This window comes from Brachycentrus maculatus, unplaced genomic scaffold, assembly GCF_059751285.1.
Source record: "Brachycentrus maculatus isolate JH-2025_06_01 unplaced genomic scaffold, ASM5975128v1 h1tg000186l, whole genome shotgun sequence".
Taxonomy (NCBI): domain Eukaryota; kingdom Metazoa; phylum Arthropoda; class Insecta; order Trichoptera; family Brachycentridae; genus Brachycentrus; species Brachycentrus maculatus.
This window is the reverse complement of record NW_028280937.1, coordinates 1,376,917-1,403,533: the sequence shown is the minus strand read 5'-3', so window position 1 is coordinate 1,403,533 and position 26,617 is coordinate 1,376,917. Positions and strand designations below refer to the sequence as shown.

The 26,617-nt window shown below is 33.6% G+C and overlaps 2 protein-coding genes across 8 annotated transcripts in view; both read right to left on the bottom strand.

The window, feature by feature from the left end:
* jar (Myosin heavy chain 95F jaguar) overlaps positions 1 to 12,295 on the bottom strand; it is a 56,156-nt gene extending 43,861 nt beyond the window's left edge. For all 4 annotated transcript variants that reach the window (XM_088262686.1, XM_088262687.1, XM_088262688.1 and 1 more), the window contains exon 1: positions 12,197 to 12,295. The gene's annotated coding sequence lies outside the window, so the exon portion shown is untranslated. The remainder of the gene's footprint in view (positions 1 to 12,196) is intronic.
* A 706-nt stretch (positions 12,296 to 13,001) lies between these two features.
* hlk (hulk) overlaps positions 13,002 to 26,617 on the bottom strand; it is a 49,887-nt gene continuing 36,271 nt past the window's right edge. For 2 of the 4 annotated variants that reach the window (XM_088262682.1, XM_088262683.1), the window contains 12 exons: positions 24,054 to 24,185; positions 23,232 to 23,555; positions 22,391 to 22,579; positions 22,046 to 22,183; positions 20,579 to 20,692; positions 18,094 to 18,276; positions 17,153 to 17,284; positions 16,398 to 16,554; positions 16,115 to 16,281; positions 14,714 to 15,037; positions 13,981 to 14,163; positions 13,002 to 13,896 (listed from right to left, as the gene is read on the bottom strand). In XM_088262682.1, the coding sequence (XP_088118808.1) occupies positions 13,709 to 13,896; positions 13,981 to 14,163; positions 14,714 to 15,037; positions 16,115 to 16,281; positions 16,398 to 16,554; positions 17,153 to 17,284; positions 18,094 to 18,276; positions 20,579 to 20,692; positions 22,046 to 22,183; positions 22,391 to 22,579; positions 23,232 to 23,555; positions 24,054 to 24,185 (2,231 nt within the window). In that variant the 3' untranslated portion in view covers positions 13,002 to 13,708. The remainder of the gene's footprint in view (positions 13,897 to 13,980; positions 14,164 to 14,713; positions 15,038 to 16,114; positions 16,282 to 16,397; positions 16,555 to 17,152; positions 17,285 to 18,093; positions 18,277 to 20,578; positions 20,693 to 22,045; positions 22,184 to 22,390; positions 22,580 to 23,231; positions 23,556 to 24,053; positions 24,186 to 26,617) is intronic. The other 2 variants (XM_088262684.1, XM_088262685.1) reach the window with 1 other exon arrangement.

The following is a 26,617-nucleotide window of genomic DNA, read 5'->3' as shown; positions in this document are numbered from 1 at the left end:
ATACTGCTAGCCTTCAAATAAATCATGTTAGAGGTTGAACACGGTACGAAGCTATGACACAAAGCGACAACGTGGATGAAAGCGCATAACTCTATATATAAAAATATAACTTTTGTATAAGAGCACTTTTTGAGTTTATTTAAAACGCGACTAGTTTTGAGAACTTCAACAGGTGAAAATACAAACATTTTCACCTGTTTATGAGAACATCAGTAGATCTCGATACTTGTCATATTTGCATTGATAAACTCACAAAAGTGGTCTCATACAAGTGTTTTATCTTTATATTTAAAACATCATGTTATAAACCACAGAGTTAATGGCAAATCGATAAAGTTAATAGCAAATCGATATAAAGAAAATAACAGTGAAACGTTCACATATTTGATTATGTTCATGTATTCTGCAGATAACTTAAGAATATAGAATAGATGCTAAAGAGTTTTATTTATTGTTTCGGCATTACCTTTGTTATTATACAGACCTGAATGATGGAAGTTTAACTTCTGAAACATGTAGTCTATAATAAAACTCAAGTAGTAAAAAACGAAGTGTTTTCTTTAATCATTGATGCTAAAGAGTACGTGATACGTGATATATAATATGTGAAATTGATCTTAATCTCATTAATATTAATATTTCATAATAGCATTCACACGTAGTCAGACATTTTTAGTTATGTTAGTATTATATATATAATATAACTATTTACCGCAATTTTAGTATAGCGATTTCGAGGCGTACCCGTCTTTTCGTCAGGACTACACTACACCAGAATGTCACCACAGACCACAAACGTCACTATAGGTTACTACCATAGTGTTATAATCAAAATATCAATCACATCCGTTATTTGTTGGACCGAGGACCGACATGCACTAAGTATGATTACCAAATGAAGGTCAAGGATCGTATAGGTTTACCAAAAAAGGTTAAAGTCGGTATCATTGGTTAAAAGCGAGACTTTTCATCGCCCGCTTGGGTCCCGTCTAACTATCCCCAACCTACATATCCTTGACCAGAACAGTGTGTGAATAGTGCTACGGTAGTTGTATTTGCATCAGGTGCAGTGATTGTTCTGACGAAGAGGCGGGTATGTCTCGAAGCCGGTAGACTAAAATTTCGGTCAGTTGTCATATACGTTTACAAACAAAGAAAGATTTACAATCAAAGAAATATCCTTTAATACAAATGCTCTTATGTCATTTTAATTGCAGTTAATTTCAACATTTTGAGTGTGTCCAAATACTTGTTCACAAAATCTGGATTATCTCCAATTACAGGAGTTATTTTCATGTAATTTTATGGAAGTCTGCTCAATAAAAAGCTTCTTTTCATCTCACCAATAGATGTCTCTAGTGAAGTTCTAGTGATTCAAGAATAATGTTTCGAAATTGGTTCATATATATAGAACTTCCAAGAATTTGAGTAGTGTGGTTGTCAATAATGGGTAGCATTGGTGAATGTTACACGTGTGTAAAGTGATCACTTAAACCAGCCTATGACGGTCGTCAGCCCCGTAAATGCCCAGACTTCCATATTCTTCTTCACCTTTGATGAGATGTCAAAAAATAATATGCAGTTAATTTCCGCCATTGCTGTAGTAGTCTCTTGAACGGGAATGATGAATTGCTCAAAGCTATTTTCCGCTGTCACTTGGGAGTTGAATATTGTCAATACTACGAAAAATATGGAATTTTGTTGGTGAAGATCTGACGAGCTGGCGATGGAGACTCTCCATCTGCTGTATACTGGTAGTCGCGGCGCTCTTCAGTGATCAATCACTCTTCACTGAAGAGTGAATGATCAGTCATGGTTTTTTGATCACGAGATTCTCCATCATCGCAGTTCTTGACGGTACATACTCGCACTTGTTGTGACTGTTGCAAGGATCACAAGAAGCTATAACAGATAATACCGGCTCAGGACTACACTTGTCACTTGCTTTCAACTTGCCACAACTAAGACTGTTTACAGCACACAATTCTCGTTAGATTTTGGCCATACCATCTTACCTAATTTAAAAAAAAAACCTTGTAAAATTTGTCTCGGTACATGGTTATCAAATTGTGTCGGTTATTGTAATAAAATTTATTTGTCTTTAATGACATTGTTCTAAACCTAGTTATTATTGTTAGCATAAGAAAAATTTCGCAATGGAAACAATACCTCTTTAATTTCATATACAACTTTAAGTATTACCTATTCATTATCATTCACATTTTGCAATTGTATAATGGAAATTTCGCAGGAAGAATACGAGTATTTTTTAAGGAGTTGGAAGTAGTAAAAGTTTTATAATGCAACTATAGTTAATTCTTGTAGTGTTTTATAATTTAAACAAGAGAAATATATGTACGTATTATATAAATCTCGCATAGATTCTTATATGTTTGAAGAAGAAATATATGTAATGTTATTATTTCTTACGGTAAACTAATTTTAAAAGATCATACTACCAATTATAAATGTTTTAGTTGTTTTAGGGGTAACGCATGAAAAAACGCGGTTAACTATTTGCATTATTTTTTATTTCAACTGCAAGATACGTTTCTAATACGTGGTCTAGTAATTATGCAAATAAAAGGTAGAATACCCGCCAACCATTGAGAATCTTTATCTGCGTTACATATTCCATAGATAACGAGTCGAGGACGCGCAGCACAAAAAGAGATTGACCAACTTGGAATCGGCAATAAAGCGACGATATGATAAGGATACAATTTTACTGATTGCCTCGTTATCTCCTGAAACGTTCGCCGCGAGCTGAAGACAGAGTTGCGGAAATTAGTTTGACCTTTCGACTATACTTTAGGTTTAGACTTAGACTGAGACACCACACCTTGCGAGTTGCGAGAAAGGTATAAAATATATACAATGAAATCGCTGATGCAGAACTTACCAGTCTCGATGCCTACATAATACAATGTATGTATGAAAAACCACTATTATTGTTCTATATCTGGTACAACTTCGTCAGATACTGCGAAAAACAAACTCATTTGTAGAATGGTGCAAAATAGAAGTAACTTATTTATCATGCGATTAATCTAGATTTCTGCAAGGTTAAAATCATATGTCCATTTTTGTTACATGGCGACGGTGGTGCCCCATCAAATCTACATATAACTTTGTCGACCTGCACTTATTTAAGGTACAAAAGTAGTAAAATATGAATTTAATAGACTTACAACCTACTCTCGTGACGGCATTTGGGGAACTGATCTGAGAAAAACAGTACTAGTACTACTACTACTACCATCACGCCGTTTCCCCGCAGGGGTAAGCAGAGAGGATGGAACGCCACACTCTTCTGTCCTGACATACATTCCTCGCCTCCTTCACATCCATACATCTCGTCATACATGCTCTCCGATTACGCAGACTTTTGACACCGCCAGATTTTAGGTTCTGATTGATCTGATCGTGCCAAGTCTTTTTCGGTCGTCCTCTTTCTGTTTTCCCTCTCACATTCGCCACATATATTTTCTTGGTCATTCTCTCGTTAAAAAAAAAGTATGTGTTTAATAATACGACGAAACTAAAATGCAAGGTATTTTTTATTAATACATTGTATCAAATATGCGGATGGAGCTGAAAAATCAAGATGAAACTAACGAAATAAATCTGACAAGGCATTTTTAATATGCGGAAATAAGTTAAACCGATTTGGGTATAAGCCGATTTAAAATATCGGAAGATATTTGCATATTAATGGATACAAATGTTAATTGATATACGCATATTGATATCATTCGAGTCATAGGCACTCGTACTAATATTAGGCTAGTACTACATCTCGATGATAAGTGATCGAATGAAATAATGACGTCTTGAGACGGAGTCGTTACTTTATTCGGTTATTGAATTCGATCGCTCAAAGTTAATCACGCCTCTGCACAAATTTTGTTGTACATTACGTATTTATGGCTCCTGATATATGCATTTAACAATTTGTCATCAAAAACTGAAGCTGGAAAGAAATGTAACAAATACCTTCCCAGTCGGGTAGCCGAAAAAATAACAGTTATCCATTAAGCACACCTCTAGTGTGTACATTACAATCAATACACCCACTTGTGCACGGTGTAACTACTACTAGTATTTTGATTTAATTTATCACGATAATAATCGAATAGATTTGAGCAATTCAGAAAGTATCTTATTGGATATTGACATTATCTCCGCTTTGTCGGTGAAAATACTTTTATTTATTGGTAATTTAGTTGAAAAAACTGTACGATAGCGGCTTTGGTGCTTGCGTAACGCAGATTTGTACGATAGCCGAATGATTTTTTTTAAAACCGAGCTGTTGAATTATTTGGGAAATTAGGTAAGTGAGGCAACAATAAGGTAAAGATAAACGATAAGGCGCAAACGAATAAATAACTAAATGTGAAGCATAATAGAGAATAAACGCCGAGTTGGCCAATTTGAAAGTATTGCCCGTAACTGGTGAAATACGTAAATAAAGAAAAAATGCAAATTAACTATTACAGCCAGGTACTTATACTAATTTGTAAAATACAAACAGATAAATAACAATATGATACGAGAACAGCTAGAAAAACACTAACTACTGTATAAAAACCAAGATCTAGCTAGAAATGAACAATATTATTTTTTGGCATCTCATCAAAGATGAAGAAGAATATGGAAGTCTGACGACCGTCAAAAAATAATATAGAAATAACTCCTGTAATTGGAGATAATCCAGATTTTGTGAACAAGTATTTGGACTCACTCAAAATGTTGTAAAGAAATGAACAAGTTCAATACAATATAATAATACTAAAAACGAATCATGGAATTCGGATATTCAGGTATTTCTGGTTTTATCATAAAAAAAAACATTCTAAAACTATTTCGAAGACTCTATACGATGATCTTCAATCTCTCGAAGACTTGGGAACATGTTTTTGTTAGTTACCAAGTTTGTATTATAAACCGTCTAGTAGAGACCAGCTTTACGTTCAAATTGGTTTGTTTGACGCGTTGTGTATGTTGTAAAACGAGGGGCCTGATAAGATTTTTCTAGTGTGAGGTAAATTTTACGGCAGGGTCTGGTGTCTACTATTCAGGTGCGCTTTCATTCCACGTTATCTGGTTCGGTTCCCCTCGACTCGTGTGATGTGTGCCGTACAGTGTACAGTGTACAGTGGAGTCGGCAGACAGGAGACACGCTCCGGCGGCCGCGGGGTCGGAAGTGCCGGTAGGAAGAACGAATCAGCGGAGGAAGTGGACAATACCGCGTGCGTGACCGTCATGTCGCCTTGTTGTTCTGGCCCCAGCCATTATGCAAACGTACTTTTGATGAATGTATTGATTGAAGTTGCTTTATTCGTTGAAATTTTGGTAAAAACATCTACTTTCGTCTGGCGAAGGCAGTGGTCAAATATGAACAATCGATATTTCCCATTTGAGGCAAAATTTTACCAATAGATATGTTTTATACTATAAATAAAATTTATTTATATTTAAGGTAGGGTATTATAGATATTTTAAAAGGGTATTTTTCTCGTTTTCTTGCGTCCCTAATTGACAGCGAATTATAGAAAATGATAAAGACTGGCTGATGCCAGTTGCATATGACCGACTAATCTCAATTCCATCCCGAAAAACATTTCGTTATCTTTAATCGACAGATATAATACAAATTTTAAACCATAAAAAATCACATATATCTTAATATGAACTTAAATGTCTTATTAAGACATTCATTTTTTACTCGCACCATAAATGACTGCGAGTAGTTTTGAATTTAGAAGTAAACAAGTGGCAAAATCAACAGCGCAAAGCAGAGCTTGAAAATACTCGAAGATGATCGTTGTGGAACAGTAATACTCGTATCATGGATTCATTATCCAACTGTGGCAAAATTTGTTAAACTCATGTCAAGCGAGTTGTTATTATTATCTTAAAATTCAAACCTAAGAAAAACGTTATTTGAAGAACCCTAAATAAGGAGCATATTTGTGACGTAATGCTTTGGTACATAGATTTCATATAGTAGGAGAAGATGCTACAGAAGTATGTGGCATGTATGAATGGTAGAACAGTTTGAAGGAACCATAAATGGTCGGCAAGGGGCAAGTGACTTCTACGCAGAGTCGAGTCCCAGTATTTACTTAATATTTATTTTACCAAACACGATAGCGATAATCTATAGGAGGGTGTTTCGATACAATATTGAAAATGTGTCATGAAAGTAAAGTACACATCGCGCCGATACCACGATAAGTGCTAATTCAGGTGTGGTAGGTGGTAGGTAAGGCTGGTATGTGGAAACTCATTTGAAACATTTGTTCAAACAACGCTGTCTGGTCTATCAATTAGTCGGTTCTTTAAGCACGGGGACGCCAAATGCAACAAAATGTCGGCTTATTGATAATATTAGCAATGAAAGATTACCAAACAGAAAATGATTAATTTAAAAATGATTATATTACCTTAAAAATACTAAAATAAAATAAAGGAAATAGATGAAAAAAAATACGAAAGTCTGGATATTTGCAAGGTTTACGATCTGTCATAGGTTGGTTAAGTGATATCTTAACACGCGAGCAATATTCACCACTCTACCCATGATTGACATCCACACTAGTCAAATTTTCGTTGAGATTTTGAGATGTCAAAATGTAAAAATAATTCTTATGTCGAGAAAACTCATATTTGTGAAGAACAAGTATTATTTGGACACGCACAAAATGTTGCGAATTTAAGTATAATAAACCATGTTAAAATTAGATAACAATAAAAGTGATTAATAATTATATATAAACATAGATTTCGTTTCATTTTTGCATTCTTCTAAGAAAGAAGTTATCATGATTTGCGCAAAAAAGATAATTGATTATTTGTAAAGCGACAATCACCAGCGCTAGTTAATCGAGTGATAAAAGATAAAATATATTTTCCGCCGATATGAATCACATAAAAACCGTAATCATTATTTTATGACATACGCAAAATTGTCAATTAATGTACAAAATTTCAGCGTAATTACGTCTACCTTTAGGCGTAGGTAGCTTGAACTTAAGATCTAGTATCTTATGTAAATATTATACATAGTACATACACACATAAATATGCCGTATGGTATACGAGTATCATTTCTTCCATCTTCTATTTTATAGTTTCTAAAAACGTTATTTATTTCATTCTCTCTTATAACCTTTTTGTCACTTTTTCCACCCTTCTTCAATACCACAACTTCAATACTTCTATAAAATACAAATCATATATCGCTCACTCCTTTCAAGAACGTCATAAATCAAAATACATGATTTTTCAGGAGAACGTTTTTAAAGTTAAAAAATATAATACAATGTATTAAAAATAAATATCAAGCCACTTACTGAACTTTTTACTGTGCATCAGAACTTATTAGGTAAAACCTGAAGGTTTTTTCTCCATTTGAAAAATATTAAGTTTATTTAAAAAAAATAATTAAACGATACCTTTTCTTCAAAATGCAAAATCAACATTTTCTGCCCTGTAGCGGGTAAATATTAAATTAAAGATATGGCTCTTTTGCTGGGATATAGTACATTTTCTGGGCATTCCGAAAACATGCACAACTGAAAATTGTCGATTTTTGATTTATGACGTTCTTGAAAGGAGTGAGCGATATGTATCCTAATTATTATGTAAAAAGGTAAGGTAACGCATAGTGTACATTGCACAACTATTTATATCAAGGACTATACTATGTCAGAGACTATTCTCAGCTCTCAGTTTTAAGAGCAATAACATAATAAATGTTAAGAAAAATAAACCCAGGTAGACAAATCTAATTATTTAGTTTCATTTCCCCTCTCGATTATTTCATAGTACATCCATATATATTAAAAACATAAACAAAAATCCCACATAGGCGTAGCCTGTGCGTAGGTGTACAAAATAATACAATACATTTACGAGTACACTGTGGTATGAAACTAATTGCAATAATTTTAAATCAGAAAAAAAGAAAAATTGAATTAGATTAAAGAAAATAAGAAACAGTAAGAAAAAATAAATTTCGTCCAAAATAATCATTATTAAGAGCATTAAGACACCAATTTACATGAATTCGAGTTTTTCCAGAAAATCATTCATACACCGGACTAGTCATGGGACAAACGACAATTACCGTCAATTGGCAAATCGATTCATTTCATTATACGGGAAAGTATTATTGTGTTTTATAGGATTTCCTAGAGTTGCATCAATTGCGGTATGAATGAATTTAAGATGTAATACATATGTTTGAATTCGTCTCTTTTATTTAGGAAAATGAATTCGGTCACAGTTTCCTGGTAATCGTCATTACCTTATAATATAATATGAGTATTGTTTTCGCCTTTTGTTCCCAGAATATGAACGCTAATACGTGTACTAAACAGCAGCGACATGACAGCAGTATGTAAATATAATATACATACATATTGTTTTTGCGGGGAGGTAAATAGCAATATGAATCATACACTACTTGAACCAAATAAAGGGTCCGCCATCTAAAGTTTTTTTTTTCAACTAGTGCTTATTTCGTGAATGGTAACACTTAGCTCATGTCTGATTTGACAGATAATTAGTTTTATCCTTCCGCTGAGCGAATATGGTTATGTGTATACGCTTGAACAACGCTGGGAAATATTGCGACATTACTTTGAAAATCATGGTAATGTTGCAGAATGTGTGCGAAAATTGCGTACGGTTTTTGGAAGAAGAGAAGCACCGTCAGCTCCGTATGTTCGTTATCTTGTGAAAAAAGTGAAAGAAACTGGCATCCTCATCGATAAACCAAAGCGTGAAAAGCCAAAAACAGTGCGTACACCCGAGAATATCGATGTTGTGGCAGAAAGTGTGCGTGAAGCGCCATCAACATCAATTCACCGTCGTTCTCAACAATTTGAACGGATTTTTGTTCACAAAAATTGAAGAGGAGGATATTGGCAACATTTGGTTTCAACAGGACGGCGCTACGTGCCACACAGCCGAAGCTACACTCGATGTTTTGCGCCCTTTTTTCAAAAAAAAAAAGTTATTTGGCGGACCCTATAGCAAAAAAATCGCTTGTATTATATTATGTTTACAACAATACCTAGCCGCCATCTTACAAACAGAAGACATATTTACTTTTAGTATTCCATCTAACAGTAACAAATATATAATCTTCTTCTTCAAACCCTTATCCGAACCCCAATGGTGCATAGGACACTGCATCATATAAACGCAGTGTTATCTTGATCGTAAACACATGAAGGAAAGGTGATCAGCCCTCCGCTTAAGGTACAAGTCCAGGTCCATATTGAATAAATATTAGATTGAAAAAATCACTTATATTTATTTGAGCGTGTTGACCCTTACACTACGGAGGCGGATAACATCAGTAGGCGAAAACACAAACTTTTGTATTTTCGCAGTTTATAATTTCACCTGTTGATGAGTACATCTGTAGTTCTCGAAACTAGTCGTGTTTACATGAATAAACTCAAAAAGTGGTTTTATACAAATGTCCCTAGTTAATGCGGTATCTTGCAAACAGGAAGAGTTATCGAAACGATCGCTTTTCCAACTTGCGGATACGGTTACAAAACTTAGTTAAGCGAATGTGTGTAAATCTATGCTTTCTGTAATCGTACACTAAAGGAGAATGACGTGTGTAGCAAAGTAGACAGACATTAATTGTTAGGTAAATAGTCTATTTTGACTACATGATAAATAATAAGTTGAGTCCGTATAGTTAGGTATATCAAGTGTTGCTGAATAGATAAAAAATACTTAGTATGTGAAATTCCTCCTAAAATAGTCGGGCAACGGATTGCGAAACAGCCCGATAAGACACGAGTACAGGTAAGCTCTGCGTTCGGAACGATTGTTCATATCGAATAAAATAAAATAATGATAAAGAAATACGTAAAATGATTCATGTTTTATTATCTGACGGTCCTAACACGCCGCGGTTAAACGCCCTAGTCAAAAGTCGATGTTGAATATGTTCAAATCAAACGTGGCCTTCATATGACAGAAATCATAAAATTTAATAGTTTAAAAAAATACGTTTAACTCTAGATAAATAAACTATATTTGTAGATACGATGCCATTTGTGGATCGCACAATATTGACACATCGCTCACTCCTTTCAAGAACGTCATAAATAAAAAATCGTCAATTTTCGGTTGTGCATGTTTTCGGAATGCCCAGAAAATGTACTATAACTATATCCCAGCAAAAGAGGCATATTTTTAACTTAATATTTACCCGCTACCGGTAGAAAGTGTTTTTTTGCATTTTGAAGAAAAGGTATCGTTTAATTATTTTTTCAAAATAAACTAAATATTTTTCAAATGTAGAAAAAACCTTCAGGTTTTACCTGAAAAGATCTGTTGCATAGTAAAAAGTTCAATAAGTGGCTTGATATTTATTTTTAATAAATTGTATTATATTTTTCAACTTGAAAAACGTACTCCTGAAAAATCAAGTTTATTTATTTATGACGTTCTTGAAAGGAGTGAGCGACATGTAGTAGCTGTGCGGAATAGTGATTTATTGTTAAATGTCTCTTCATTCATTCCTAAAAAACCAAACTTAAGTGTCATGTAACCGGTTCCTATTTTTAATAAATACTTTTGATAAGTTTCACGTTTTTGCCAGACGAATGTTTAGTTATTAAGGGTTAAACAGGAATTTATTCAATAGTTTGTATCATAGATTACTTATTTTAATGAATGAAAAACACGAATTTCTAAATACAAAAAAAGGTTTAATCTAGCTTTTAGTATTAGTGCATCTCAAGGGACTTAAACACATTAGCGCAAGTACAGTACAAGTACAGATATGCAGCCTCGGTGCCCTAGCCATTGCCGCCAATTTCTTTTTCCGACCTACTATTTTTCCTTCACTCCCTTTCCAACATAACGGCACTTGCGTCATCTATAGTATCCCATCAAATGTAGTTCACTCCTGTCCACGAATTTGCATGCACGACTGATTACTACCTTCACATAATAAACGATCAAGCGCAAACCGAGTCGATCTGATGCGGTGCTCTATGCATCATTGGGTGTGGATAGGGGTTAGCTACACGCTTTATTGATAATTTTCTTTGAAGCTAAAAGTCTTAGTCTTTTTTTAACGTCCAAGTGACTCTGAAATCTAGCTACGGCTTATGCAACACAGCTTATCATGACCCTACTCAGGATTCAACTTTGTAAGTTTTATAGCCTAAGCCTGCTCGTGAGTGTATTTACTCTTTATGTTTAAAGTTACTATAATTTCATGAGTGAAAATTCTTGGCAAAAACACTCGCTAAAAAAAAGTATCGGAGAATTCTGTCAAAATGTAAATTTGGGAATATTAAAATTTGGAAAAAACACTATTTTTTAATATTTGTATAGGGTAAATTATCCGTCATAAATGACGCATTTTGACGTCGAGCGACTAGGTAAAGGTTTAATGATTGTAAATAAAGTAGCATAGGAGGGTGGCAATTACTTTCATCAAGTTTCCAACCCACCCACTTTTGAACCCTCTATTCGTAACCATCGTTGCGTAGAACCCTTTTTTAAACCAAAAATATATTGTAACCATAATAAGTTTTACGAATGTAACAAAGATTACTTATTGCCAATTAAAATTTTTAACATACCATACACTTGTTTTCAAGTTTACCCTACCTTATCGAGAATCGTAATCGGGACCTTGCGCACGGGAGTCAAGTGCGCTAACTATTACTCTACGGGGGCGGACAAAGTGAGCGTGCTATATTGAATAAATGTGTATTATTTATGAAATATCGGCGTAGTTTCGACTGAAAAAATAGCACTTTACATTTTCTTTAAAGCTAATATAGGAAACTAATAAGAAAAATGTTCGTACATTTTCCGGTTTAACCTTGCATTAATTTTCCACCAAGATAAGTTTCGTTTGAAGATAATACATATAATATAATGATTGTGATAAGATTTCAAACCCGAAGAATTTCAATTCACTTAAAATCTTTTTCTGCATAAAAATACATTGATTATTTTAATAATTATATATAATAAATGATAAAAAAAAAACAACCGTTGGAACCGGGTATAACTAATACAAAGATTCAAAATCTTTAGAAATATCGATATTAATTGACAGCTTTATGATTTGTTTAGTAATAAAAAAATCTTTTAAGTTTAATTAGATTTTAAAATAGTACATAGGTAGGTAACTTACCTTATAAAAATAAAATAAGTCCGACAGCAGGTGTCACAAACAAGAAAATACTTCAAAACTTCACCCACACCATCCGTCACGAACAAACTGAACCAAACTGAAGTAAGTAGCGAATGAACTGCATTACGCGGGACTAGAACTGTCGCATATCTTTATCACGATTTTTAAACATACGCACAAAAAGTGTGACAGATAAAATTGTAGACGAAATAATTTTGAAAATAAACAACCTAAATTTATATTACCGGTTTTCGAAAATATATTTTTACTTTAAATGTAAATAAATCCTTTAATAAATTAATTTATTGTTGCTGAATTCATGTTTTTTTTTAGCATGAACGTAAATTACCAAATTCATGCAGCAAAAAAAATAATTAAAAATTGTGCATAGAATAAATAAGATTAAAGTATTTTTTAAATACATGTAGGCAAATTTTTGGTTTGTTTCCATAAATAATTATGTTAAATTTTCATTAATTGAGCGAATCGCTTATATTTATTCTGACACCACCAGGAGTTGAGTCTTAAGGTCGCATTTCGTCATAATGTAACATTCGCGGCGAGCATCCGACTTTGGATGAAGCATTGGCTGAAGCAGCACGGAACGAGCTGCGAGCAGCTCAGCTCGCTGTACTGACTATACAAATGCTCGCATCGTAACGTGTTACGTTATGATGAAATGACTCCGGCAAGTCCCCACCTTTAAATCTCACATATGGTATCTAAACACGCTAATTGTTGTTCTGCATAGGTAAATAAGATTTTATAAAATTTACATAGTTTTAAAGGATAATAAATAATCGAGTATTTTAACATGTTTATATTATTTTATGTACATAATTATTTACAAATATTATTGTGGTCATTTCATAATAAATACCTGAAGAATAATAGTACTTGTGAATAAATAAAATGGGATTAACGGAATTACATATATTTTTCATATCTTTGTAACATAAAAAATGCAGGTAAAAAATGGGGAATTGTCTTAACATAACATTTGTCAAACACATGTTATTCGGTGTTTGTCGCAAGAGAAGGAAAAACCTTAAAACTAAGTATTATTGTATTGGGAATCAGAACACTTAAACTAGAATGAGCGCCTTATGACTTAATATATTGATGAATTCATTTTAGTTCCTTCGAGGGTTGTAATTGTTGATCCTTTGGTGTTTCTGTCTTTGGTGTTTAGGAATTCAATCCGGTCCTTTTGAATTTTTAAATATTGGCATACGTGTTCGTTTTTTCATCTAACTAATATTTATAAAATTATAAAAAAATGAATCCGACCATTTTTTTACATTCATCATCATAAATTAAATAGTATCCGAAATTTGAGCCTTGTAATTAAAGAATGAGGTGTTTTGATGTAATGACACAATGGCGATGATGCGGTGAAGAAGATTCTTATGTTAATGATGTAATAATATCACATGGTGACTCCGAGTGCCGCTGACCCGCCCGGAAGGGAAGAGGTCACGTTGCGCAGTGACTTCGACTCGAGGTCGTGTCTCACGCCTGCTTGGGGTGAGCCGGGGCGACGGACGGAGGAGTCTTGAAGCACTGCAGCAGGAAAGCCGTGTACATTACAAATGCGATAGAAAGGGCGATCATCGCATACATGAATATGTTCAGTTCCGGTTGCCGGAAGCGATTTTTCCTAAGCCATTCCAGTACCTCAGCTTCTGATAAAATTTCTCCTGTAAGAAAAACAAGAATTTTTAATTTTAAAATATATTCTTTACACAAAGTTTAACAATTAAATTCACAATCATTAGATTTACCTCTGTATATACTTGGGAATCTTCTCCTAAAATAAACGATTGCGGGTAATTTAGTGACACCCCACTTTCTGGCATATCTCGGATCACCCATTTTCACAAAAGTAATATCCAAGTTGTCAGTTTCTCCGTCAATTTTTTCTAGGTGATCTAAAACTGTTTTACTTTCGGGAAGATCTTCTTCATCTAAATAAAATAAAAATACATTATATTTTCATTACTTCCGAATTAGAAAAGTGCAATATATTGAAATGACTCGAATTACGGGTAATGTTTTTTTGGGTTATTACACTGTGTATCATTTGTGTCACTGTGTGCTTAAAAGACATACGGCATAATGTCATAGAATATAATCACTGTAATCTGAATTCTTACTTTTTTCTATATTTTAACTAATTTTACATTATTAAATTTCTATACCCAAGAATATGGAGCTTGGAACTGATTACCCAGCCTTTTCACAGTCAAAAATCGAGTTAATACCGCATCAATCTAATATGATGCCTTACGCACCATTAGAGTACTTATAGAGGCCAGAAGAATAGACTATTATACCAGTATATACCAGTACAGAAGACGCCGTTATCAAATTATTATATATGTAGTATCAAATGCGATTTAAAAAGGGTCATGTTGGTGTCAACTTTTGTGCTGAATTAATCATACTAAATAACAAGTAAAGCAGTTACTAACTACCCTCAAACGTCAATGAAGTTTAAAAATCTGATAGACTTACAGAAATAGACAGCCAGGAATTCATTTTCATCCAAAAGTTTGTCTAGCATTTTCTTGTTGACTTCTTCAATTTCATTTTTTATTTCAAAAACGTCTTGTGAAGTGAGCCATTGCAGGACTGTTTCGACTTGGTGCAGATCCCCGTCATATAGCATGGGGACTCTCTTACGGAAGTAGACCAATGATGGAATATTCACGATGTTGTACTTCTCGTTGGCTTCAGCACTTGCGATCTTCACAAAGTCTATTCCATATTGGTCCACATCTGTGTCGATTTGCTCCAGTGATTCCAAAATCTCATCACATTCGGGGCAATCGTCATCGACTGAAATAAGATATTGAGATTATTGGTTTTAATGTGATTTTTTTAATGCATGATAAAATAACTTGGTTCGTAAGGCTATTTAAGTGTCCCTAATGTCCAAGTGACTAGATACGGCTTATGAAACAAGCTTATTAAGTATCTTATTAGGTAAAATAACTTTTTCAGCTTCAGGATACTAATTCTGGTAACTTAAATTTTATTAAATACTAAGCAAAAATTTAAGTACATGAATGTGCAAAATACCATCAACAATAAATCTATTCAACTGAAGATGGCAGTAACGCCAACTATGTGAGAAGTTTTGTTGTATGATGTAAATTAACATGACACCTAATACTCAATTATTTTTTATTTATTTTTTTTTCATTCGAAGATTTTTCTCTGGTTTGATTCTTAGATATGTAAGTAATAAATCAGCACAATTAGTAGCTGTTACTTTTTATGTTTGACTACTTAACCATAGATGTCACTGTGCATGCATTGTGGTTCAATTAATTAATGTATTATCCATAATAAATATCCACAAATATTTCACAGTTATGCTATTTACTATAGATATCATGTGTTCATGGCTGGTTTGATTCGTAGATATGATAGTAATAAATCAGCAAGATTAAATGAATGTTACTTTTGTATGTTTGACTTTTTAACCATAGATATCAGTGTGCATGCATTGTGGTTCAATTAGTTAATATATTATCCATAATAAATCTCAACTAATATTTCATAGTTTTGCTATTTACACATAGATGTCATGTGTTCATGACTTTGGTTTGATTCTTAGATAATTTATATTGCTAATGAATCTACTGAACTAGAGATGGCAGTACAAGGTATAAAATTATTTTAAAAAAAACATTAATTTCATACTTCCAACCAGCATAAAATAATACTAGCACAAAATTTCTCTTTTCTTGAAGATATCTTAATCAACATAGTGTAAACTCATTGAAATTTTCTACTAGGTGAGTATGTATACTTTATATAACTCAATTTCCTCTAGTGTGTACACGGCAGAAGATATTTTTTTGGGGGATGAATGTGAGCTAATTATACATAAATAAGAATAGTACTTACAGAAAAATACAACTAATAGAGGTGACTCATCCATCAGTCTTTCCAGCATCCTATCATTTACAGCTTCTATCTCGTCCGCTAACTCTCTATTGTCATCATCTATCAACCACTCAAGAACAGATTCTTCATTTTGTAAATCTCCTTCAAATAATAAAGGATTTCCATTTCTGTAATACACAAAGAGTAACAATAAATGCTTTTTGTTTAATTTTTTTAGAATGCACATCCTCCCTGTGCTTAAAATGGCAGGATATATAAAAAATGCAAAAAATCTAAATTTTACCTGAAGTACACCATAGCAGGGAATGTTTTGATAGAATAACGTTTAGCAAGTTGTGGATCTTGTATTTTGACCATATGAATTCCAAAAACATCGCACTCATCATCCACTGTTTCCAAGCCTTCTAATATTTGATCACATATATTACAATTTGGTTTATCTGCGTAACAAAAAGAAACAACAAAATATTAGTGTCAAGCTCATTACCTGTAGGGCGGTATTAATGTACTTTTATGTTTTATACAGTAAGACACAATTAATTCTGGTGATACATTTTAATATGTTCCAGCGTTAAAAATCATCTTAAATCTTAATCCATATACTAGTGTGATATTAAATCAGACAGCGCTGCGAAATTGCATGTGTACCTGATTCCGAGCGAAATCAATACGATTTTGAATAATCTCAATATAAATGCATTTGTAATACTAAAAAGTTGTAAATATTTTGCTTTCAAAAAAATGTTTTTCTGTGCATTAGCTATTCAAGAATAACCAATTATGGTTCTTTTACCAATCAAAGATATCCTTCATCAAAAATAAAAATATTCAGAACATACTAATTTGCGCCTGTGTAGTTTTTATTGCAGTTCCCTTCTAGATTTTGAGATTAACTGAAACCTTAGTATTATGCAATATAAATTAAAGCTACACGCTGACCATTAATATAATTCACCCATTCCGTGTCAGAATGTAAACAAATGAGGTCTTTTATATTTCTGGTCAGACTTTTATTACACAAATGTGTTTGAAACTTACAAAAGTACACTGCGAGATATTGTGTTTCTTCTACCATTGTTTCTAGCATGACTCTAGTGATCAATTCTATGCGATCTTCAGTTTTCTGAGTTATTAACCATTGCAACACTTCTTCTTCTTCAGCAAGAGATCCTAAAACAAGAAATAGGTTATTAATTTTTGAAAAATCATATGTTTTTTACACAATAAAGATTATTAATATTGATTAATTTTTAAAATTTGAATACAATAAAGGTAATTAGTTTTTGGATACACAATAAAATGTTCGTAACTGTCAGTTAGATTTTAAAAAATCTTTCAAATGCTTTTTTATATATTATTGCAAGCCATACATTGATGTAATGAAAAAAAGAACACAATTAATTACATTTTTTTGACGCAACACTCGATACATATATACCGGAAAAATGTGTCTATATCAACATTTCTATTTGTTTTTCCATATATGTCTGCGAATGAAGCAATAAAATGATAAACATTTCACCTACAACAAATTATTAAGAGAGGAAATGATTACAACATGAAATAATTATCTCAGAAAAAAGTAACTGCTTACTCCAGGACTCGAATCTGGGACCTTTGAATGTCGCGTCCCCTTCTCTACTCATTGAGCTGAGCAGTCTGTTACCTAACTCAAAAATTAATCAAACCTGTTGATTGTAATACACTCTCAGAATTGAAAGTGGTATGGCTGCTATGTTGGAAGTTCGGGACTCGATTCCCAGGGAATCAAATAAATATTGGCGATTTTTCTCTCTAATATTTATTAAGTACTAAGACTGGTACCTGAAGCATAGGACTGATCCTCTTACCTTTATTTATTTAAAAATCAAGATAACAGTGTGTCAATATGATTCAATTTCCCATGCATTATTGGATTCGGATAAGGGTTAGCGGGAGTCGTTAATTAAAGCTGTGGACTATTTATATTATTGACCAACCTTCGAAAACATTGGGTATATTTTCCTCAAAATAGACTAGAACTGGGAAATCGTTAACGCCGTACGATTCTGCTATAGAGAAATCTTGAGTTTTTACAAACTTTATTCCGTGTCTATCGCAATCATCGTCAATATTTTCCAACTCCTCTAGTATTCCAGTGCACTGCTCACATTCATCAGAATCTGTAATACATTCGAAAAACATATGTTAAATTCAGTAATATAAGTTCTATTCACTTTTGTTCACAAAAATCTCACTAATTCTTTTCGGGACTTTCCAGCTAACATAAAAAATTAAAACATGAATGTATTTTTTACAATTACATTAACATTTTATTAAGAGCAGGATTTGTTTTCTACGTGTAAGAAAACTCCTGTATTATAGAGATTATTTGATAATAACATTTGCAGACAAATGGTGAAGTTAAAAAACAAACAATTTTAGGTATTTTGATGCGGCTAAATATTCATTTTTGTGCTATTTTATTATAAGTTTTAGTTTATGACAGAGGACCTTGAGTCCGAAGTTACTCTACTGCTGGATTAATATGACATTAAGATATAAGTAAATAACTAACACTAATCTATTAAAAACAAATGATTAGTAAGTAGAGTAGCTTACATTTAAATAATAATAATACATTCACATTAAAAGTTGTTCAAAAGCACGTGAACATTTAGTAAAGAATCTAACAAGAATATGGTAAACAAATGTACCATTAAACATATAAATATTATATATATTTTTGTTAACTCTTTTATCAAATATAGTAATTTAAAGATACTCACACAATATTTTGATATGTATGAAAAACAATGTGTTGTAGTAATTTGTAAATTTGTTGTAATGGGCTATTGTCATTTGGGACAAATATTGGATTTAACATACTTTACGTATAAAATGATTATCAAGATTCTCTTTGTATTTATACAAATGTAATACATCTTTATTTTTGTGTATCATTTATTGCATTACTTCCAATGTGTATTAAAGTTTTCACGGGCGACATTTCCACATTTTCAATGCGTCAAAAGGATATGTAAAATCGTTGTAAGTTTTGTAGCTTGTATTATTTGGCGTCAAATAACTAATGACATGGCTTGTGATGACATCACAAATTCTTATTTTTACTTATCTTATCTGCCTGATTTCCTTACAGATTTCAACAAAAATAGCACCGATTGAGATTTATGAGTAAATTATTTGCCAAAACTATCGGTAAGTCATGAAATATATTGTAAATCATTTTTGCGACCAAAATAAAAATAAATTAATAGGTGAATATTATTCATTGATTGGTGAAAAATATCTAGCAAAGTATTTTTTTGTAGAGTAAAAATTAATTGACTCAATTACAAGATTTTTTTCTCAGGATATATATAACTTAGTTTTGTTTACTCTTTATGTTATCATTGTGATATAGTCGTAGTCAACTGTATAAAGTGTGAAAAGCATTCTATTGTCAAGTAATTGCAGGTTTCTAATGTATGACATGCTATGGCGTTTTTATTAGTGCTAAATTGTGTTCAGAGATAGATCTAACAGTAAGGCATAAAATAAAAATGTCAAGTCTGAGTTTTTTTTAATGGTAGATAATTTTCAGGTTACTTGGATTATATAGAAGATTTCTGTATTTTTCTGAAATCATATGAATTATGCTCTTATTCTGGGAATTTTACCTCTTGGGGAAACTGTAGTAAAAATAATAGTAAATGAAAACGAAATTTTTTTAGTCATCCTAAATTTTTAAATTTTGCATTCTTCATCTTTTTTATACATAATTTCCAATTATGTTTTACTACATACCTTAAAATTTTCAACTTATTTTTAATCAACTTTATATTCCTTATTTTTACTTATATCTTTAATCTTTACTCTTTTTTACCATATCTTTTTAACTCCGTAAATTTGTATACACATGCAATAACTAAATAAAACGTACGCTTATTGTCTACATTGTGTATGTACCTAAATGCTTGAATAAAATAGGATAAAAAATTACATTAAATTGAAAATTGCCCTCTGCATAGGATTACCACATTAGATGTAAACTACCTACCTGGCAGAATCAGTTGATCTGAATCTGCAGCCCAGAGTATTGAAGTTATGTATTTGTCATTATTCCATTGAAAAGTAAACTTGGAGGAAGAAATAGCATTGGAAGATTTAAGACATAGTAAAGTGGTATTTGTAACAGTCAAACTGTTGAATCTATGTTCTGTTTAGGTTAGCCCTAGTCTAGATGAAGCGATATGGCGCGTCCCTAAGAGATAAAAAGAGAGGCCCATCTCTCGATGAATTAAATTGTTTTGTTAAACTTTATGGATGTAATCTGGGAAGAGCGTTATCTACTATAGATGTAATAACAAAAAGTAAAAGTGGCACGCGGATCGCTTCACCCTGACTACAGGCTCGGGTTATATGGTGCGTGGTTAGCGTGTAGCGTCATGCGAGTTAAGGCAACTGGAGAGGGGTGTTATGTACCCTCGTCTGCTGGGTGAGGATCCTCTTCAGAGTGGACGGCCGCCTCGTGCTCTTTCTTGGCGCGTAATTTACGCATCACTTTGGAATTGCAAATATCGCACAACGTTTTGTTCCCTAAAGCAGTCGATATAAAATAAAAACAGTGAAAATAATGTTAAAACAACAATGAGAGGCTGCATATTATATTCTTTTACATGTAACACAGCATTATTGATTATTCAAAAGTGCGTTAACCCTCTTGCTACAAGAGAAATTCCTCAGTCACAAAAACTATTATACACCACGTTTCAAACCCATGTTGAATAATTTCATGATTTTTACCTATGATAATTTCAACATGAGGATACATAAGTGACCACTGCATATCGCGCATTATCAGTATTGAGTTATATCAAATACATAAATATTTGTTGGAAAAAACATTGAAAATACCTTACCGGGAATCAAACCCGGAGTCTCAGGTACCCAAAAATGCCAACCACTGCATAATAAAGGCGGACATATTTGGAAAAATTATTTGTAACGGGTCTATAACATGGTGTATGGATTTATAACATTAAGATATTACAGAACTTGCAACCATATAACATATATTTTTGGAATTATTCATGTAGTGAAAGGGTTTAAGCAAGCGATTTATTTCCTTTTAATGAAGATGAGAAATGACAAAGTTTAGAAGCGAAGATATTCACAGGGACAAACATTAACTCTCAGAAATGATTTATTTTGATTTGCAGCGCAAGAAAATTCAAAATTGAATAATTGATTGAAGCGATCTTCATCACAGACAAGTTAAAAATAAATGGACGTGATTCAAATTATATAGTTATGCAATACTTAGCAATGTAAATGTAATGACAAAATGCAGCTTCAGCAAAATAAAATAATTCAATAAGAAAACCACCAGCACAAGACATTGAATGGTAGAGAAGGAGTATGATGAACAATTACTAATGGGTCATTAAAAGACAAGGAAATAAATGATTTAATAGATATTTCTTTTAACAGGTATCATCACGGGAACTCTCACCAATGCATTTTTAAATGGAATAATATAAAGTGATAAGTGAACAATTAACAACCTTTACCTTTTTAAAAATAGTAAATTTGTTTTAAAAATGAAACAATAAGTTTTCACCTTTTTACAATATGTAATTTAAATTAAAAAAGTAAATTGAATTCAAATTTACTACTGACCGTAGTGGTTACAGGCCATTTATAACAGGCATTATTTTGATTAGTATGTGAGTTTTAAATAGCCCAAAATGAAGCCATTCTTTACATTTATATGCACATATAAATGTATATATATTCACTACGTCTCCACTTCTTATCCTGGCAGAGCTCTATCAATTTATCATTTACAATGGTATAATAATATTATAAATTTCATGAAAGCTAAAAAACCCTGATGCATTTTATATTTATTTCTGGTTTTATAATTAGGGCGATATTAAACCTTCTTACAAAAGTAAACGGCGAGGGATCCTTCTTCCTCGATGAGCTTCAAGAGTTCCTCTCCTTCAAGGGCTTCTATTACATCTCCGGCTGGGTCCTTTTGAGTCAAGAGCCAGTTGAGAATCTCCTGCTCGTCATATAAATCACCTAAACCAAAATGCATTCTCAATTCAATCAATTCCATCATATAATATAACAAAAGCCTGTCATTTTGGTTGTCTGACATGCAAGATTTTCGAGGAGCCGGTATATTAATTATATAAGAATAACATATACAGTACAGTAATATAAATTTGTCATTAGAGCTATTTGTTTAATCCATTAAAAAGTACAGTTCTAAGTATTTTTACTTACCGGCGTAAATAACTGGTTCTTTGGATCCCATTTTAAAGAAGAGAATAGCCGGCAAAGCGAATACACCAAATTCTTTAGACATTTTCTTGTCGTCGATTTTAACAAAGTTTATTCCCGCGCCATCTGCTTCATCATCAATGTGTTCTATTTCCGACAAAACTCTCGGACATTGTTTGCAATCATTGCTGTCTGCAAAAGTAAATGATTTAATTATACATGATGGCTGATTGTACATCAGGGAAATTGGTATCCATTGGATGAGAGATCTCTGCTAAGAGTTATCTTACTTCAAAAACAACAGAATATACTTAGATAATGGGCTAAAATTAAATTGAAAATAGAGGCAAAAGAAGTTATTTTGCTGTAAAAAAAAATCAGATATTGCTTGGATTCATTTTAAAAATACTTGCCAGTATTAAACACTTAATTCTAAATGTTGGTTTGAGTTCGGTACCAAAACTATATTAATTATCAAAGAAATTTCAAACAGGACAATGAATTTATTTATTGAAGTAAATATATTCCTTAAGATGGGGGCCGTGAAGCAGAAATACGAAGCAGGCAGATGGATCAGTTGAAAGAATTAACCGGGTTCACACTAAACACCGCCATCAATTTAGCCTAGGACCAGGGGGAACAGAGAGGAATTATGCACCGAGTGCCAAACATCCCAGAAGCCCACAATGCTCGGCGTTGTTCAAGAATGCAAAGAAGAAATTAAAACTATAGCACTCATAAATACATAGGGATGAAAAGACATGAAATCAGAAGTACAGGAAAGTGCATTAAAAGATGTAAGAACAATGATACATGCAGTATTATAGCTTTGTGGATAACTTACAAAAAAACACGGCCACATAGTCAGACGTTTGCCTGATCTTTTGGAACATTTTTCTGTTGACCCTTTCTATATGGTCCGTGAGCTCCATGTTCTCCGGATTAGTAAGCCAATCCAGGATTTCTTCTTCATCATCGATGTCTCCATCGTAGTTGATATACTTTCCCTTCCGGAAGTAGGTGATGCCTGGAGGGTCCCGGAATCCATACTTTTTGGCCATCAAGCGATCACTCATCTTCACAATTTTTATTCCATATTCTGCGGCTTCGTCATCTATCAATTCCAAATGACGGAGAATCCTCGGACTGTCCGGATTACCTTCCTTATCTGAAATATTCGAGAGATACCTAAATATTAAGTGAATTCAAGATTTTTTTAAATTGGTGTATGGGTTGTATTTTTTATATTAATCTTCCTTATCCTTACTTACCTCCAAACAAGCCTCTAAGATAAAGGCCTTGCGGGTTATTAAAATAATAAAAAAAAAGCATCACTGTTTAAGAAGAATGTTCAAAATATTGTGAGTTGAGAGAGTTTAAAATGAAGAAGTAAGACGCATCAAAAAAGACAGAGAATTTATGGACACGATGAAATCTAGAGCACTTTGGCTATTTTGTGAAGGGAAAGTATTACATATTATATTACAAGGCAAAATCAAAGGTAAACTATAGAAAGAAAACGTTTATCCTGACTCAAAAACATGAGATAGTGGTTCCCCTGTAGCACTAAGTCGCTTTTTAGAGCGTCTGCAGACATAGTAAAAATAAGCGTGATGATTGCGGCCTTCAGTGTGTTCAGCGGCATAATAAGATGTAGTATACTTACAAAAAATGACCGCCAGGAATTCCTTGGTCTCGATATACTTAAACAGCTTGTCTCGTTCTATGTCTTCGATGCTCTCATCATCTTTTTGTTTTATCATCCAATCCAAAACACTACCTTCATCCAATAAATTTCCTGGAATCAGTTTTCAATAACATTTTACAACCGCACTTGTACAAAACGATAAGTATGTATAATATTTCATTTTTCAGAAATTGCTGGCATTCGCAGCGCAAATCCGATGTTTGGCTTTCCTGAAATAGTTTTATGTTCTGGAATATATTATTTGTAACGTGAAAAAGCCTAGAATCCACATCCTTGGAGTACTTGAATATTATATATAGTAGTGTAGAACTCACCGAGTGAATGATGAATACGTCATGCGCAACGCGCTCACATCAGGGCATGTGAGGTAACTTGGTAATGTGAGGAAGCATGCTCAAGGAAACCAATGGATAATGAATAACATCTGTTTAGTAATATAGTAACAATTTATTGATTTACATAACACGATGTAGAAGTAAAGACAGTTCTTCGATAACACTAAGTACTTCCGATAAGGATTGCAAGATCATGTCATAAAATCGTCAATTTTGGATGCTTAAAATTATGAGAAATCGGCTGTATCACTTGAATTTGTACTAATCACTAGCAAGCGTGGTGTGAAGCACTCTGCCATTCAAATATTGGTACATTTCTCTTAGCCCAAATTCAAATATACACATTTTTATAAAAAATAAAAGATTTATTTATCAAAATACGATGTTCATGTATGAAGGAAGTGTCTGAGATTGTTGTGAGATTAGACTTCCGTATCTTTTTTTACAAAACTATATAACATATAAGATGGTAACTGACAAAATCGATTCCTGATATAATAGGAATATAGAAATCTTTTGGATTCACTTTGAGGAAGTGTTACACGATGTTAAAACGATATGTGTTTGAAAAATACTAAATATAACACTTTACTCTATCAATATGTTATTATACTAAGTATATTATTATCAACAAGAAAACATAACAGAATATAACAACAAATTGATTATGCACAATACTACTCCGTTCTCTAAACGTTTGTATAACAATTAGGATAGATTTAAAATCGCCTTTATTCTACAAGTACTTTTGATTCCGGATTATCAAAACGATTCAACGAGGGGTCTCTATATTTAATATTTACATCTAAATTAAGTAATTTACTCAGTTCTGTTTAAAAATTTTGAACTATTTTCGGAACAAAAATGCTTTAATCGAAGCGGCTAACTCCGACTGGCCGGCAGTCACCCGGCCGTAAAATGCTGATCTAGGTTACTACGAGTGTTCACTAGTAGTGATGTCTGTATGGAGAGTGGTGTCGGTGGAGGAACTCAAGGGGACACAAGTTTGGAGTGCAATGTTAATATTCGTAAAGCAGCGAGTTAGATGCACACTGAGTTGCGGGTGAGCCGGAGGTTTGGAAACAGACCAAAGCATTCGAAACTCGTGTCCTCTCGAAGGTCCCGTCACGAGTGCGCGGGGTGGAAAGTGGATACCGCGGCGGTGTTGCGCAAAGGCGATATCGTCGCGAGATGAAGGGATGACGGATTGTGTTTACCACCACCAGATATTACCGCTCCCAAATAAACCTTTCTTCCCCTTGGCTCCCTTCTCCGGCTTGGTGGCCACGGCCTTGTTCTTGCCGTTCTTGGCGAAGGCCACCGGCGTCATCTTGTCAGCCGTCTTGCCGTTTCGAGGCGTGGCTTTCGGCACTTTGGTGGAGCTTCCCACTTTGGTCGGGCAGCATTGGTACGGTTCGTAAGCGGGTTTAGGAACGGCCTTATTCCCTCCCAGCCCGATGTAGAAACAGCCATCGCCTGCAGTCAGTAAACAATATGTCAGAACACGTACAAAGGCCGCGTGCGAGCACACAAGCGAGAGAACACAAACGATGCCTCATGCTGTCGCATACCAAGCATTATTTGTTCATTCCATCAATACGTGTTGTTAGTATAAAAACATCAGATCATTTTGCAAGCAGAATGTAAAGCTCGAGTTGACATTGTTGGACTGTCTGCAGACGACAACTTGATACAGTTTACAGAGAGAGATTAGAGGACACGGAGCGCGGAGCGGGTACTCGGAGTGGCCATGCAACTCGGTCGGATGATGTTCGGTTAGGTGGCGGTGGCGCATGACCATGGCGCATGGCGCTCCCGAACCTTGGAGGGGCACAAGTCGGGGACATTACCGGGGTAACTCATCTCCAATTACCTGTGAAGAAACGCTTGATCTTGGAAAATATACTTTCGTCGTCTGAATCGTCGCTGTCAGTGTCGTCAGAATCGTCACTGTCCGACGAGTCGGAATATTTTGGTAATTTCCCTTTTTCTGACTTCTTTTTAACATTCGGTTTCGAAGGTGACTTTTCTTGGGCATGTTTCACATTGTTCACATGTTTCTCTGTCTTCATTTTATTCTTGCTTTTAATTTTACTCTTCTTATCACTGGTTTCGTAACCGGAATCATCTGAATCATCTTCGTCTTGAGAATCATCGGTTTCAACATCTCCATCGCTGTCACTGCTT